The 17,776-nt window shown below is 43.3% G+C and overlaps 1 protein-coding gene across 1 annotated transcript; it reads right to left on the reverse strand.

Moving 5' to 3' along the window:
• Positions 1 to 3,781: 3,781 nt before the first annotated feature.
• On the reverse strand, positions 3,782 to 11,617 carry SPESP1 (sperm equatorial segment protein 1). The gene is made up of 4 exons (XM_090029529.1): positions 11,515 to 11,617; positions 7,931 to 7,968; positions 5,510 to 5,573; positions 3,782 to 5,107 (listed from the first exon to the last, which is right to left on the reverse strand). Exons 1-4 carry the CDS (start codon positions 11,615 to 11,617, stop codon positions 4,098 to 4,100), a joined length of 1,215 nt encoding a protein of 404 aa, XP_089885655.1. The 3' UTR covers positions 3,782 to 4,097.
• Positions 11,618 to 17,776: the final 6,159 nt, after the last annotated feature.

The raw sequence follows: 17,776 nt of genomic DNA on the forward strand, positions 1-17,776 counted from the left end.
TTCGAGGACTCCTGGTGCTCGGGCCAAGTCCCTGCGGACTGGAAAAGGGCCAATGTGGTCCCTGTTTTCAAGAAGGGGAGGCAGGAGGAGCCTGGCAACTACAGGCCAGTCAGCCTCGCTTCTATCCTGGGGAAGGTCTTTGAAAAAATGATCAAGGGCCACATTTGTGAGAGCCCTGCAGGGGAAGTGATGTTGAGGGGTAACCGGCATGGGTTCGTGCCAGGCCGATCCTGCCCGATTAACCTGGTCTCTTTCTATGACCAGGTAACAAAGAGCTTAGATATGAAGGAGGAAGACGATGTCGTCTTCTTGGACTTCCAGAAGGCCTTTGACACAGTGTCCCCCCCCAGTTCTGGTGGGCAAGCTGAGGGGCTGCGGCATGGACGACTGCACGGTCACACGGGTGGCAAACTGGCTCCAGGGGCGCCCCCAGAGGGGGGTGGTGGACGGGTCGATGTCGACCTGGAGGGTGTGGGCAGCGGAGTCCCCCGGGGCTCGGTCCCGGGGCCGGTGCTGTTCAACATCTTCATTAGGGACCTGGACGAGGGGGTGGAGAGCACCCTGTGCAAGTTCGCTGATGACACCAAGCTGTGGGGTAAAGCGACTACACCGGCAGGCAGGGACCGCATCCAGGCAGACCGGGATAGGTTGGAGAAGTGGGCGGATCTGAACAGGATGTGGTTCGACAAGGACAAGTGCAGGGTGCTGCAACTGGGGAGGGGGAACCAGCATTGTGGTTATAGGGTAGGGGCTGCCCCTCTCGGCAGCACAGGCAGAGAGGGATCTTGGAATCAGGATTGACTCCAGGATGAATGTGAGTCACCAACGTGGCGAAGCAACAGGCAGAGCCAACCGCACCCTGTCCTGCATCAACAGGGGCAGCACTGACAGGTCCAGAGAGGTCTTGCTCCCCCTCATGCGGCGCTGGTCAGGCTGCGGCTGGAGTCCTGTGTCCAGTTCTGGGCGCCGCACTTCAAGAGGGACGTGGGAACCTGGAGAGGGTCCAGAGGAGGCCACTCGTGTGGGTGAGGGCCTCTGTGGCCAGCCCTATGAGAAGAGGCTGAGGGACTTGAATCTCTTCAGTCTCCACAAGGGGAGACTGAGGGGGGATCTTGTGGCTGCCTACAGCCTTATCAGGGGCCAGCAGCCGGGACTCGGGGACAGTCTGTTCCCCAGGGCCCCCCTTGGAGTCACCAGGAACAGTGGCCACAAGCTGAGGGAGGAGAGGTTTAGGTTGGATATTAGGAAGAACTACTTCACTGTCAGGGTGGCCAGAGCCTGGAATAGGCTCCCCAGAGCGGTGGTGCTCTCGCCTTCCCTGGAAATCTTCAAGAGGAGCCTGGATAGGCACCTGGCTGGGGTCTTATGACCCTGCCACCCCCAGTGCTTCTTCCTGCCCTTGGCAGGGGGTCAGACTCCATGATCTGTCTAGGTCCCTCCCGACTCATTTATCACCGTCAGCTAGCACATATGTTAGAGGATAGAGTACCCAGGAGTCAGGCGCTGATTTGTGGGGGAGGAAGTTTCACCTTAAATAACCTTAATTAATTATTATGGAACATGTCTGTTAAATAATATAGATCAAAGAATAGATGGATTCACCTGTACAATCATGCAAGCACATGGAAGTTGGAGTTGGGGTAGGAATCGTATTAGACTTTCCAAACTTTAGTATTAAAAATAATTTGCATAGAACTATTCTTTTCTATTCATATTCCTTGCTCCCATTGGGGCTTCTTAAATAGTTAAACCGAATACATGATTTTTTTCATGAACACATGTTGCATACACTACAATCCTTGAGGTCATACTATTTTGTTGCAATCATACAGAGACCTGGGAGGTCATGGTGGTAAGGAAAAAATCTGCAAATCCAAGTGTTAATAAATTTGATCACAGGTGATTATTTGTCCAAAACAACAGCAGCAGAAAGTATAATGTTTGCTGTTCCATGCTGTTTATTTCCTTGCCTAAAAAATTTCAATGATCCAGGTAAGAAGAAGAAATATTATTAGGTAGAACAAATCAATTGCACAAATAAAAAAAGAAAGCTGTCAAAATGAACAGTTTGCAAAGTGATATGCTGACTATTATTCACCTGGTGTATAAATGAATATTAATGGACAAGTTCCATGCATTCAAAACATTCAGCAATTGTGAATCATTCACTAACTGCAAAGGGAGCTAGAGTCACAGCAGCTTTCCATAACAAAAAGCTCAGCCAGCTCTCAGGGGCACGCCAGACAACAGATTTCAGACTCCTTACTTAATCTAGTTCTGAACTTTCCCGTGACAATTCAATGTTGACCCTACTGGCTTTATTTTTCATCTTCTTTACTAAGATTGTCAACATTTGCAAAGCCCTGTCAGACAATGGTCACGACGTATAAAGTCTGCTGTCTTCCGTGATGTCTTTTGCTGTCCCAAATCACACTTCTATTCAAATATTTTTAAACATTGAATAGTTTGAATGCCTGATACTAAAAGACTAACAACGAGTATATTGCAGTCGCCTGTATACACGGGGGGGCATTTCACAGAAAAAATTATGAGAAACTCCTTGTCAGAGATACTGAACAAACAGGCAAGATCAAACAGATATGAAAATCCAGTCATTATGCCAAGAAAAAGTCTGAAGTTTCTATTTTCAAAGTGCTTTTAACACATGCAGATAAGGAACATACAGAAAAGGAGGAAGAACATTATTTGCTGCAAGTCCTTTAATCCATTTTAGAAGAAGCCTTAAGAAAATAGAAACATTATAGAATGACACATGGCAGGGCACTGGCAACAAAAAATAAACTTCAAATTGAGAATAACTCTCATATCAATCAGGAGAGCAAGTTCCTCATCAATAGACTGGAGAACTGACCAGAGTCTAAGACTTTATGACCACTTCACAATGTTTGGCTTCATATCCTCTAGTGGGAAGAGCATCTCCAAGTTCAGAGCTTTTGGGACTCATTGAGCAAAACTAGTTCTGTGAACAGCAAACTGTGCAGTGTAATTCAGGAGATAAATCTCTCTAATTACAGATACATGTGGCTCTGTCCCATCCTAAACACACAGATGCTGTGGACCATCTCCTCTTCAGCGATTACAAGAGGTACATGGTGCAGCAAAGAAGCAAATGAGCAGGTGCATGAAACCTAGCATTTGGGTGGGACTCACTTTTGCAAAATAAAAGTCTTAACAAGGCTAAAAAGTTGAAGTCACAAGGTGGGTGGGTGGGGGACCATCATGTCACAAAGAAAGACAAGGGATCCCCTGGTAGGAAAAAAATCAGCTGGTCTCAAATCCTGGGTGTAAACACTGAATTGTGGCCTTCCTTAGGCATTGGCAAAAGGGAAAATCTGTCCCTCCTCCAGCCGACAGCAGGTCTGCACAGCTCCAACAGCTTTCCCTGGGTAGAGGGGCTGCGCCTGCATTTTGTCGGTGGAACCACGTGGTGGCAGGCCACAGCTGCATTCCACGACACCTTCCTTCAAGCCATGGAGACAGGCACATACAGGAATCCCTTGATGGGGGTATGAAAGGTCCACCGCAGCAGCTTTGCACTACCTCTTCGATCCTGATGCATCTGAACTGCAGCTGTTCTGCTGCAGGAACAGCCTTGCCTACCATCAAGGGCTGTGCTTTGGCATTTATTTAGTAGCCAGATTTACCAGAACAACTCTCTCTACACCCCTTGCACTGCAACCAACATCCCAAGAGTCCTGATCTATGCAGTTATTTAACATTAGAAAACAAACAAAAATATAAAACACAATTAACACTTACACTGTAGACTATTTTTATTACAGCAGCAATGCCGAATCACTCATACACAAGGAAATAAAAGGTTTTGGCTAACAAAGTTAAATTGTTCACGTGTGAACACAAATTTACCAATAGATTAAGAAAACCAAGAGTCAATGTCATATTACTGAAAAACAAACAATTTTAAAAAGGTTAAAGTTTAATGACTGAGATGAAGACGGTTACAACAGGCGTCAGGTTTAGATGACAAATGAGAAAACAGGTTTTTAAAATAGATGTGAAAGCAATGAAGCTATTACAGTTATCAATAAATAACTTTTTTTGTTAATACAGTCTATTCAGTTATTAAGAACAAGGTGTAAAAGTTTTATATCATCTTCTAACAACTTCTTTAAAATTCTTTTTTGTTTTGCTTGACTTTGACAAAAAACATGCTTGAAGGCCTTAAGCACAGCGACAGCTTTTTCATTAATATCCTCTGGGATCAGTTTCTCAGTTGAACTATCAAGGTATGTCGTTATGTGAGGGCCAATATCGTACAGCAGGTTAATCAACTTCCTGAGCTTTTCTGTGTCTGGTTTTACCACTGCTGTTGGAGGTGAAGGTGAAGGTTCAAGATGATACAGCTGCTCTAGTGAATTCTCTGCTTCTTTTTCTAACAGCAGAACTTTTTTCACATCATCTCCAGCCGATTCAACATACTGATTGATATGTGGATTTTGTTTAACATAGTCTGGTGCGTTCTGTATCTCTTTTGTTAGCTTTTCAATCATTTCCAAGATTGCCTTACCTATATGTTCATGTTTTACCTTTTTATGTATATGTGGCCTTTTCTTCTTTCTACTAACTTCTTTCCAGCTTTCTACTGTTTTTGTGATGTTTTGCATTTTTTGGAGTTCATGTACCCTTTTTAAAGACTGAACTAGATTTTCCAGGGATCCATTTGTTAACTGATCAAAAGTCTTGCTTTTGGTTTTTGCAGCAACAGTTTGAAGGGAAATTACTACTCTTTTCAGCGGTGTTGTTGGACTACTGTTGTTGGATGACTTATTAGCGTGTAAAACAATAGAAACATCTGGGTCGGTTCGGATTGTCCAAAACGGCGTAGTTGTAGTCAATTTTTGTGTAACTGCAGGCGTCTTTTGTCTCGTAACATGTTTCTGGGGCACACTTAACCAGACAGCATCAAGAGTTTTATTAAAATTGGGGTCAATGAATGAGGATGTAATTTCCTCAGGTGCTGGGCCCTCTGTAGGAACATGCTGGGCTATATTCTGCAGGATGTTAACAAGGTTCTTCAGGGTTTTCTCCTCTTTCTTTGCTTCTATCCCAGGAGTTGTATGGGATTCTGTAAAACATTAATGAGCAATTATAAAGTGTGCTGTGCAAATCACGGGCGTACAACTGCCCTGTATACACATGCATAATTAATAGAAAACAGCAGAGAAAACTGTACTTTTGTCTTATTACTCATTTAAAAATAATCCATGGTTTTCTGGACATTTTGAACATAACCCTGCCTCCACGAATTAGTGATGGAAGGAATTCTCATTGAGCTTCTTTCCCCTAAGTTTGTATGTTGGAGGGGTTTATGCTTTCAGTCTGTAAATGAAGAAATACAGGGGAGGGCACAATTTTTCCAAGAGCTAACTGCTTTGAAACAGGTCTGGTCAATCACCATATGGCTAAATGATATGATTTTATAGTGGGAATCTGTAAAGACTGTTGTGAAAGAATTAAGAGCTCTTACCATAGAGTGTAACGTTGTCATCTGAAGCCAAAACATGGACAGATGAGGTGGGATGCACACTGATCTGTTAAGCACAAAACTAATTATAACTTTAATCGCGATAGGACTTTCACTTCATTCTAGCAATATTTCTTGTCATATTAGTCCACTGTATGTGTAACCTAGCACACGGAACAGTGAATCTGGAATCTCCATTTTCCACAATACCTCACACAATTGTGACTTAACTTCCTTTTTACTCCCACCACGTAAGTTCCAGGCCTTTAGCAATGACACAGATAATTGAAATGGTAAAACTGCAAATCCCATGGTGATGGTTTCGCTGCGGTGGCTGACAGTTGGGAACATCTTCTGAACTACTAAAATATAAATGGTTTGTACCTCTTGTAGTAAAGCTTCCCTGAGCCTTTGCTGGAAAGGACAGCATAGAAATTTAATAAATAAATCAAATGAACTGAAAACTGCATTTTGCTTTGACTGCAAATATCTGTAACAAAGTCCTCCCTCATTTACGTAAGAGTGTGTGCATGCATTTCAGCAGTATGGGTCTATAAGCATTACGTATAAAAAAGAACATGAATTTTTCAAGTCATTCAGAAGTTAAGGCACAGTAGAATTAAAATGACCTATGTAACTCAGATCTGTTAACATCTGTATGCATGCATTATTAATTAATTTTAAAGACATGATCAGCTATTATTTTTTGCCTGATTCAGTACTGTATGGGAGGATACTTATTGTGCTCGATTCTGTTCCTATTAAAATCTATTATGTGAAATTCCTATTGACTTTAGTGGTTCAGGATCAAGGAGTAAATAAGCATTTTTTCATGACCTAATGTGCAGCCCCATGCACAACATCCAAACCTGACAATGAAAAAAGAATTGCTCATATTCTTACATGAGCTTTTCAATAGTATACCTCAGTGAAGCATCCAAGATCTGCACAAACATTAATTTATCTTCACAACACCCGTCTTAAACAAGGAGGCATTATTCAAATGTACAGATGGGAAAGAGACACACAGACATTGTCAAAAGCATTTGAGTGTCTATCTTGAGATGCCTACAGCTTACTTTTTCAAAGTTAAACTGCCATTTAAATAATCTCTGATCTGGGATGGACCTGTATCCGCTTTATATGGTGAGGATAAAAGGGAAGCTAATTTACAATTGTACAAGTTACTGTAAATAGCGGAGGTGATCGCTCCACTGTTCCATGTGCACTGATAAACTGATACAAGTTTTAGCTATCACCAAAGTTTTATAAATTTTCAAATATCCTGAATTAAAAATTCATGTCTTAATCCTATTTTATTTTCTAGGAATATCTAATCAAATGATAAAAAGGATCTTTTAAAGATAAATTAGGGCCACGCTTCTTATATGGCCTCTACACTTACTTGTGCACTTCCAACATTCAGGTTTTTGCATGTGCAGAAATGTAAATATATACTTGAATTTTTCCACATAAAAATGTAGGTATTAATAAATGCACGTGGAAATGCAATTAAAGATGCAAATATAGAAGTTGTTTGAAACATTTTTAAAATGTATTTCATGTACTTTGAAACTTTTAATATTTATTTCAGTTGCAGCAAAATTCCTTGCCTGAAATTTCCCTAAATGTGCTGGAATAGTCAAGGGTCTTAACAGCTAACAAAAACAGTGCATTGGCATTAAGCTTATAGCACATCCGAAATTATTTGGGAGGTTGCGGGGAGGAACTCAAAAATATTCTATTTGGAGACAATTATTTCTTTCATATGTTGTATGACCTGTAGCCATACTACTTTAATCTTTATTATTCTTACAGTTCACAATTTAAGCTTAAGTCAAGCCTGCAAAGGACTGAGATGACAGAGAAAATAAATATTGCTGCTGTCCTTTTTAATGAAAAAAGAGAGAAAAATTGGAAAATGATTTCTCCACAAGGCACGTTCTTTAAACATGGAAAGGAAAAAAATACAAATGAGGCCACATTTAGGATACCTTAAAAGGCTTCACTTAATAGTGAACACATTCAACTTCTTTAGCAGTATGAATAAACATGTTGACTAAGGTCCTTATTTTGCAAAAAAATTAAATCTTTCCATAACTGAAATCTAATTAGACTTTCCCTTTATCTTTCTCAGTGTAGGACTTGATCTTACACCCATAGAAGTCTACAGAAAAAAAAATCCCTTGTTAACTTTAACCGCAGTAGAATCAGAACTATCACAGAAACACTAAAAATAAACAAGTAACCTGGAAAAAATTGTCTATAATGCCAGAGAACATAAAATAAGAAATATTTGATAAAACCGAAGTATGCCAAAATGTTCCTAGTTATAAATCCCTCTTTCCTATCTGGAAAGTACCTTAAGTATTGGGAGCACAAGCAGAAATAAATTTATTTTCAAAATCCTAAAACTTAGGTTACCTGTATGTGTTTAACATTCTCAAAAGTATGCTTCAATTCTAAAAGGAAGAGAGATGTTTATAATTAAAATGAGTCATTTAGCATAACATGAACATTACATGTTCATTATACAACAGCACTGCTGATGTACAGGCTGCAACTTGCTGTACTTTGTACTAAGTCAGCCCTTCGGGATATACTTAAAATTGTTCACTTCATATTCCACAACTGAGGTAAAGAAAAGCAATAAAATACAAAAGAACAAAAATTAAGACATCTTTTCTTTTTTTCAACTGATTTTGCATACAAAGTTTAGGGTCAGTTTCTCAAAACTAAGTACCTACTCACTGAACCATGTACCCAAATAAAGCGCCCAGATTTTTGTAACAGCTCAGCTTGCATGTTGGCACTTATTTAAAATGAACAACCAGAGACGTTGGTTGCTGAGCTCTTCTGAAAATCTAACCTAAGCAGAAGCTGGAATCTGGCCTTTAGCTTCTGCCTGAAAAACAGAAGTTTACTAATTCTCTGAGTTAGGCTGCAGTTGCCTTCAGTTCATGGATTGAGTTTTCCTGTGAACAACTGAAGATAGGAAACCAAAGGGATTGGCCAATATCCCCATGAAGTGTCATTTCTTTCAACTACAGAAATTCCCCTAATACAAAACAAGGAAAAAGAAAGAATAAAAATAAAAGGCAAAATCTAAACCGGTACCATGCAACTTACGCACCTAACCATTTGATATTATATTTAAAAAAAAAACCCTTCATTCTATGAAGTTGGCTGCATTGTTTGGGGAATGTCATAAATAACTTCTAGTCTTTTTCTACTGTTCATAGTGTTCAATGGACATCTCAACATGGCAAGCCATATTTTGCAAGAGGTGGACATCCCAGGCATGGATGAATATATCAAAACTCCTCTTGAGGTGGTTATGTGAAATACTGGGAATTTGTTGAATTATCACTTATGTGGATTGTTAAGCCGCCCACTGAAAGACTCCTTTCTGCCAGTGAAAGGAACTTGCTTTCTAGTTATTTTTTTACTAATATGAAAAACTCAATGCTAAGTGACACGCCACAGAAAATGACTCTTGCCACCAATGACTTCAGCTTCCTTGCATTGCTAGGTTACTGACAGATGTAAATCACCAAGAATTGTCGACTGTGAAACTTTCATTGTTTCTGCTGTTCATGTGGAACTTATGGTTTCATTCCCATTTGACCGATGCCACCTAGACCAGGATAATTCTCAACAAATCTTGTTTATTTTGTTTCCATGAGCTTCTAATGAGGTTCTATAAATCTCTCAGACAAAAGTCTACACACAATAAGCCGTTCTATCTATAGATGACATGTAGTCCACCAAACAATACATATCTGGTACTTGATGCCTGAAAACATTTTTTCATCCAATCAATTCTCCAACAAGAGCTGTTTTTCCAAACAGCTTTAAGGTCTAGGAGCATCAAAGTAGAGAGAAAATTAAATTCCGTAGGTCTGTTGAACAACTTAAGGACCCGAAGTGAGACAAAAGTCTCAGAAGGAAGAAAAAAAAGTATCTCCTGGCAAGCAGAAAGGAGATTTGTAAATCTAAAGGACCTCAAACAGAAGTCTGTAATGGAGGAAGTGGACTGATTAAATCATTTTTTGTCTGTGGAATTACAAAAAAAGATACTGTAATTTAAAAGATGGAAAGCCTCTCTGGTGACTACACTGTGATTTGTCATCTCTGGAGGACAGATGTAAATTGGAAAGAGAGGAAGAGACCTGCGCTGTCAAGAAAATATTGATTTGTACTCAGCTGTCTTCTTTAAAATTTCTTCCAAACCTTCACAGAATAGCAAATCATGCTGGAGCAGAAGACCCATCAGACGGGCCTTGACACTATCCTCTTGTCCATACCCTTACCAGGAAGTCTCTCTCTCCATCGAGATGGCAGTTAACATGCTACAAAAGATGCTGACAGAGGAGAAATGTTGTCAGCCATGAACGAAGGAGCCACACATCACATGCATTGTTTTCTCAGAACAAAGGAATTCCCCATCTCCCCTACCAGTGGACTGCAGCTGTAAATACCACCTTCAGATTTGGTTGCAACTGAATGAAAGTATTGTAAGCTTCTCAGGCATTTGCAAAGGGTATCTGCTTCTTCCCAAAAGTTCCTTAAGACTTGGTTTTCTATCAAATATCATGACATTACCTTTTTCATGGCTGCATCAACCCAACCACTTCTGACATTTTGACTGATGCTTTCAGATAGTCCTTGTAAGCCAGGGAAGGTTTCAAGTAAAATATGGTTTTGCGTACCCTGCACTCCCTTCGGATTTGAATGCTGCTTTAACACTTCCATTCAAGTAGGAATTTGTAGAGACTAAAACTCTGACACTTGAAAACAGGGGGAGGCATAACCATTCACATGTTTTGCAAAATGCATCAGGAGAATGACTAAAGGTTTTTAACAATTACTTATAGTAGAAAGGTACAGAAAAGAGACAGAGAAAGCTGTAGATCTGCCTCGTCCATTCAGTCTTCAAGCAAGAAAATCTGCTCTTTGGCCTCATCTCACAAGTCAGCGCCCAGCAAACAAGTAGAAAAAAGGTTGCCGTGCTTCAGTGCTACTGCGAGCAGGGGTTACATGTAAGCACATGCTAAGTTAAGCATTAGGCTGAATGGAAGTATCAAGTCCCTTGCGCACCGGCTCTTTTTCTGTAAGTTAAAAAAGAGAGACAGGATGTGGATGAATTGGTGGATGCGAGGATAAATTTATTACCTATCCTCAACATAATAACCAAGGTCACAGCTAGATGCTTAATTCTTTGGCCTGATTCTGATTGCTAGCTAGCAACACGAGGGCCATGCACGAAAGCTATCATTAACTTAGGATCAACTTCTCCAGTGCTCATTGTCTTTCTTTTCTCTCGTGTTTATGAGCACAGCGGTGAAGGCGCAACATGGCCCCCAATCAACCCAAGAGAATTGGGTTTTGCATTACTGATTCTCCCCTACTTTGGGGGTCTTCAAGAGAAGGCTGGCTAGGCATCTGGTGGGGGTCATTTGACCCCCTGCACTCTTTCCTGCCTAGGCAGGGGGTCGGTTCAATGCTCTGGTGAGGTCCCTTCCGACCCTAACATCTATGAATCTATGATTCGAGCCGTTTTGACCAACAAGAAGCTGAAGCCCATCACGATAACGCCGACTCCTGGATTCTGCCGTCGGTACAACCTCGGTGCTTTCCCCGAAGAATGGCTATGCCTGAAAACAAGCCACCAAGCCTTCCCACCGCTGCTCTTCTTCCAGAATTAAGATGACATTATTTTGTGTTTTTTTCAATGTAAACACTTCTCCGCTCTTTAAAAAGCATTGAGCCTCGCTTCGCGTCCGTTTCTTTTGGTTGTTGCTTGCCGTGGGGTTGTCTGATGGACCTGAGAAGAGGAGCACGCAGAGGCGGGCTTTCCTGTCCCGAAGGGGGAAATAAAAATGATCTGAATGGGAGAATGAAAGGAAACGAAAGGAAAGAGGAACTGCTGCGGGCAAACAGCGTGAGGAGGCGACGCGGCTGAGGGAAGAGGCAGCCGAGGGAGCGGGTGGAGGAGCCGCACTCACGCTGGGCAGGAGCCGGGGCCGCGGCCGGGAGGCCGAGCGCCGCGCCCAGCACCAGCAGCGCCCGCAGCTGCCCCGCCGCCGCCGCCGCCGCCGCCGCCGCCATCATGCCCCGCCCCACCCGCGCTGCTCTGCCGCCTTTCCGCGCTCGCGATGGCGGCCGCGTGGGGGGCGGGGCCGCGGGCGGGGGCGGGGCGGCCAACGGTCGCGGCCCCAGCGATCCAGCGGCCCCGCCCCCCTCCCCGCGCGGGCGGGAAATCCTCACACGGGGGGGCAAACTGGGACCAGCCCCCCCCCCATAGAGGGGGACCCCCAAACTGGGTATCAGTCCCCCTCACGCTCAGGTTGACCCTTAAACTGGGCACCAGCCCCCCCAGACACAGGGGGACCCCCAAACTGGGCACCAGCCCCCCCCCAGAGGGGACCCCAAACTGGGCACCAGCCCTCTCACACACCGGGGGACCCCCACGCTGGGCACCACCACCCCTGACACAGGGGGACCCCTAAACTGGGCACCAGCCCCCCTCATACAGGGGGACCCTAAATTGGGCACCACCCCCCCCAGACACAGGGGGACCCCCCAACTGGGCACCAACCCCCCAGAGGGGACCCCAAACTGGGCACCAGCCCTCTCACACACCGGGGGACCCCCACGCTGGGCACCACCACCCCTGACACAGGGGGACCCCCAAACTGGGCATCAGCCCCCCTCATACAGGGGGACCCTAAATTGGGCACCAGCCCCCCATGCTCTGGGTAGGGTCTCTGCAACCTTCCCCCCGCCCCCACAAGGAGGCCTCCAAACTAAGTACCAGCCCTCCATGCTTTGGGCTGGGCTCCTGAGCCTCCCCCCCCACACACACACAGGGGACCTCCCCCCTAAACTAGGCACCAGCCCCCATGTTCTGCACAGCCCCCCCATAAAAAATAGGGAACCAGCCCCTCACACACAGCAAAACAGGAGACCCCCACACGCTGGGGATCCCCTATACTAGGCAGCAGCCCCACCCCCATGGTGCCTAGGGTCTTCTCATCCCCCCACCCCATACACTGGGGTTCCCCGCAAGTTAGGCATCAGCTTCTCATGCTCTGGGCAGGCCCCTCTAGCCCCCCATACACTAGGGACTCCCCAAAAACAGGCATCAGGGCCCCCATGCTGTAGGCAAGGCACCTGCCTGACAGTATGGGAGCCAGTCCCCCTCCCCCACACACACGCTGGAGACCTGCCCCCACACCCTGACACTAATCAGACCCCCTCAGGCAGCACCACTCACCCCCCCCCCCCCAAATGCACCCCCAGCTCCTATCTGTCCCCCAAGCAGCACCCACTGGATCAGCAGGTACCAGCCACCTGCCGAGCTGCGTCAGCACCACGCCCCGGTCCATACGTTATGCAGCACTGTGCACCCGTGTCCTCCAGGCAACAGCCCCAAACTCTGGGCACAAGCCCCAGGCAGCACCTACCTTAGCAGGACCACAACTCTTCCAGGATTTGCATGCGGCTGTGTAACAGCAGCACGCTCTGTCAAACTCAAGCCAGCTCGATGCCCGTTGTTCACCGCCAGCGTTTCAGGCCCTGCCTTTCCAACCCAGCATTTCATGCCTGCGTTTCCTGTACAAGTCACCGTATGGGAATAATACTGTGAACATAATATACAGCAGGTGCAAAATCCTGTCTGCAAATATAGCAGGCCTCGTTTGATAATCAGCCTTCAGGTGCAGAACAACAATTGGGCACTTGGCAACAGTTTCTGGACTTACACATATGTATCTACATTGATTTATATAGTTACATTTATTACATTTATACTTGTTAAATTATACTTATTTTTACTTATGCTATCTTACTTGCAACAGGTTCTGGGTGAGATGGATTCACACACACACACACACACACACACACACACACACACACACACACACACTATATATATATATATATATATATATGTATGAATCCATCTCAGCTATCTTACAACAGTATATATGACTCCATCTCAGCCAGAACCTGTTGCAAATAAGATAGTGAAAAATATTTCTATAAGTCCTAATATAAGACAGAAATACCTACTTCAGCTGGAAAGTACCTTTCCATTATGTGTGAGGCCTGTGTCCTTCAGAAAGACTTCAGGCAAACCACGCAGTGATTATTCTACTCTTCCATGCACTTTTCATTGGCATCACGTTTTTGTGCACACTTTGGCCAACTGTTAAAAAAAAACACCACCACATAGAAATGGTGCTTTTAATTTTAAGTCCAATAAAATACTCTGCAAAAGCACAGTGGTTTATAATCATAAGCTAAGGCATGACACTCAGCCCTGATAGGGCCACATGAGTGATCAGTGTTTACCAAAGGGCCACAACGTCACAGATATCTCTGGATGAATTATGGCAATTACACTCCACTTCAAAGAATAAAATGCAGTGTATTAGTTAACATTTGCACAATTCATGGCACATGTTGCATTATTCACGATTGCAGGAAAAACGTGCCTGATGCATACAGCACTAAAACCTAGCCTTTGCTATCTTTTTCTGCAAAGGGCTGCTGGTGGCTTTGGAGCTGTAGTTTGAGTATCACTGAGCTAAGTTTTATGTTTAAATAAGGTATAAACTGTGGCGCCAAACAGTTTAATCAGACATTGCCCAGAGCCCATGCCATTGTGCAAGGGAAAGAAAAATACACAACAGAAATTATAAAGTATGTTTACCCTGCGCTCACTACCACGCTGTGATTCTATCATAGCGTGAACTTGCATAAGCTAGCTTTAAACTGGCAAGCTCAGGTACTGGTAGCAGGCTAGCTAACTTTTATTATCAATATTTGGTATCATATACTTAGCTGACATAATTTAAATAAGAGGATTTCCAATTTCTTCACCTCTGCATTTCCACTTGGCTGTCCCTGACTTGTTAGAAACTAAGCATTTATGGGAAGTCCTCTTCCACTGTAAGTCTACACAGCACTTTGTTCAAGGGGGCCTGGAGAATCTACTCCACTCACTGTTACTATGCCACTACGTGCAGGTAGTAAGTAAGCAGTGACATGCAGAAAGCCTGCTGCTTCTGAAAGCTTATGTTATGCATCTCTGACATAGTTCGTTCAGTACTTCGCAATTTCAAAGGTGCCATGGGGTTGCCACATATTGTTAATGCCATTAGGTTTACAAATGATTCACAAGATAAATCCAGAGATTTTAAATAGAAACACACAGTTGTGGTCTGAGTTCTTTGCAACAGGAAAACTGCTCTATTATTATTCTGTAGGCAAAAAAAAAAAGTGAAGACTAAGCTGGCACTTTCCAAGGGGTGCCTTCAGTCTATGGAGGGTGCCTCGAATCTATCTAGGGGTACCTCAAATGTAAAAAGGTTGAGAACCACCAAGTTAGTCTATACTATAAAATGCTAATTTACCCTGCCTTCTGGCTGACTTCAAACTAACACGGCTAACTATTTTTTACTACTTTTAACTGTCACTTAAGAACTTCTTAGGAAAGAAGGTGTAGTTTAAGGGCAGTCCAAGCTGGAGAATGAACACCTGCATGCATCTCTAGCTTTTAGCCTTAATTTGCCCTCTTTATCTCATAATGGTTTGCTCAATCAGAGTCTGGATGAATTTTGTGCTCAAAGGAGATGATAAAAAATGAGACTGAGGTCTTTTTAGTTCCTATTCAGCTAATGCTGTTCCAATAACAGATCCCTCTTATGGCAAATGATGGGTATTGTATGGTTAAGTAGGGTCACGCATCCGGAATATGTGTAATGACTTTCTTATATCATTTAAATGCATATGAAGAGAGCATTGGCAGAGAGGGAGAGTGCCTGAGAGAATTTTTCTTCACAGGGCATGGAGACCATGTTAGCACCTTCCTGACAAGAACCACATTTAGCTACGGTTCACTAGAAAGGGCATGACCTGTATAAAGAAGGCCCAAGTGTCTTTATCTGCTGAACTTAGAAGATATTTCTATATTGGCTGAAGCATTACATGGTGTATTATAAAAGAAAACACTCTCTAGAGCTGAATCTGTGTATTATTGGCTCTTGATAAAAAAACCTATGCCCTCCTCTGAAAACGAGACGCTTGTTCACAAAGTGAAACTTTTGTGCATGTTATGCAGAAAGATGAAGCATTTTTTAAAAATCAAAATTGTGAGGTTTCTAGGTGATGGGTATTCTCAGAAAGCATATTCTACAGCAGTCAGTTGCAACACAAGAATGGAAATATTTGGCCAGTGATGATTTTGATAGAGTATTTAGCTTGGCAGAGAATGCCAGGCCCATACAGCACTTACGGAAAAACAGACAAGAAGCTTTTATATTTAGAGTAAAGTGGGAATAGAATCAAGAGCTCATTAACAGGAGCTGACAGAAATTTTAAAAAAAAGCTGTCTGTGGATACTGAAAAAGATATAATCTGCACTGAATCCGGGCTGGGCGGGCAGCGACTGAACATGTGCATTTCTCACACTATTGCTATTTCTGGGCTGTGAAAGAAAGAAATCCTCTAGGGGGAGTCAGAAAATTGTTTAAAAGATTTTTCCCTTTCAGTCTGATAACATCATAAGATCAAGGGACCGTGAGCCAGTCCACAAAGAAAAATAATATTTAAAGAACTCTCCTTCATTAATGAAGACTCTTTAAGGCAAAAATCGGTGGGAAAGGCTAAACCAAATAAGGGATAAACCAAACAGAAACATGAACAAAGAAGGCAGGGTTCAGCAGGGCAAGCTGAAGACCAATAGGGAAACTGCCTCTCAAGAGGACTTCAAAAGAAAGACATTTTCACCTGTCAAGAGATCTTTGGGAATTAAATCCATGAGAGGCAAGAGAGCTTCAGGGATGAAAGTCTTGCAGTGACACTGCCAACGCGAGGGGAGTCAGACCAAAGTGAGGGTGCGGGAGGTGGAGGGTCAGCTGGCCAAGGTCAGGACTGTCAGTCTGCAGAAATACAAGATATGCCGTTTTAAAGATGCTTGCATCAGCACTTCCAAGTTCCTGGTTAGGTCACCAGATATATAAATATAGTAAATATTTAATTGGATAGGAGTTTGGCTGCTATAACACTGCTTTTGTTTGCTGAAATTTTTTAACTTATTTTAATTGAAAGGTGAATTTACAACCACTGTAAACTGATGGAAGGAAGTTAGATTCTTTTATTTAAAAAAAAATTAGGAAATCTGAATAATTGCTCCTGCAGTTACTGTTTGAAGTAAAAGTGCATTGCCTTTTACTGGTTTGAGGCCTGGACTCTGCACTTCTGTAGCTGTTTAGCTTTATGAATACAAGTAGTCAATGAAATTGTATATATGTCTGAAAAACAGATAATTTCTATCCCAGGGAAAATACTGATTATTCAAAATTTGTTTCCAACTTGAACTAGGATGATATTTCCATTTTTTTCCAAATTGAAAATTCTGAAAAATTAAATTCACAACATTAAAACAGTCTTATTGATATGCTTCACTTGGTTCCATTTTGATGTTGAGCTATCTACATAGCGTTTTATATGGTCATGCATCGGAATAGCTGTTTTGACTCAAAATGAAATTCGAAATGGAGCGCTGTTCCATTGAACTGTTAAAACTCAAGATGAGATGGAACGGTGCTGTTTTGTATAGCCCTAATGTATATGATGTATATAATAATATGATTGATGTTACATAAAATAGGCTCATAGGAAAGTAGGGCTGGAAGGGATCTCATAAGGACATCTAGTCCAGGGCCCTACTCAGGGCAGGATCATCCTTGACTAAACCATCCCAGCCAAGGGTCTGTGTGGCAGGGCACTTTTGGTGCCTGCCACTTTAAGGGCTTAAAGCAAGCAGCAGAGCAGCCTGGTGGCTGCACTCCCAGTCAGGAGTCACATGGCCAGCAGGAGGCTGCCTGATTGGGAAGTGAGCACAGCTGCTAGGGATAAGAGTGGGCACTGGCAGCAGAGCCAGCAGTTTGCTGCAAGCAGCCAGAAAAAGAATATCACCCAGCTGGAGCTGCTGCTCACATAACACCCTTGGAGGTACAGGGCAGGAACTATGGGGATGGAGGAGGCTCCTGGCCCTGGGACACGACCTGAAACTGCACCCTACTAGGGTAGGATGGTGTGGTGGGGCTGCCTGTGGCAGGGTGGTCCCCAGGAAATGCCACACTATTTGCCTCCCTAGTGAAAGGCAGGTAAGGGGCACCTGATAGCCTCAGCCCCCACAACCTGGTAAGTAACCCATCAGTAAGGATGGACAGGAAGCCAGGCATGCCTAGGGAGAGA

This window comes from Crocodylus siamensis, chromosome 15, assembly GCF_052110815.1.
Source record: "Crocodylus siamensis isolate JL-2025a chromosome 15, ASM5211081v1, whole genome shotgun sequence".
NCBI classification, from domain to species: Eukaryota; Metazoa; Chordata; order Crocodylia; family Crocodylidae; genus Crocodylus; species Crocodylus siamensis.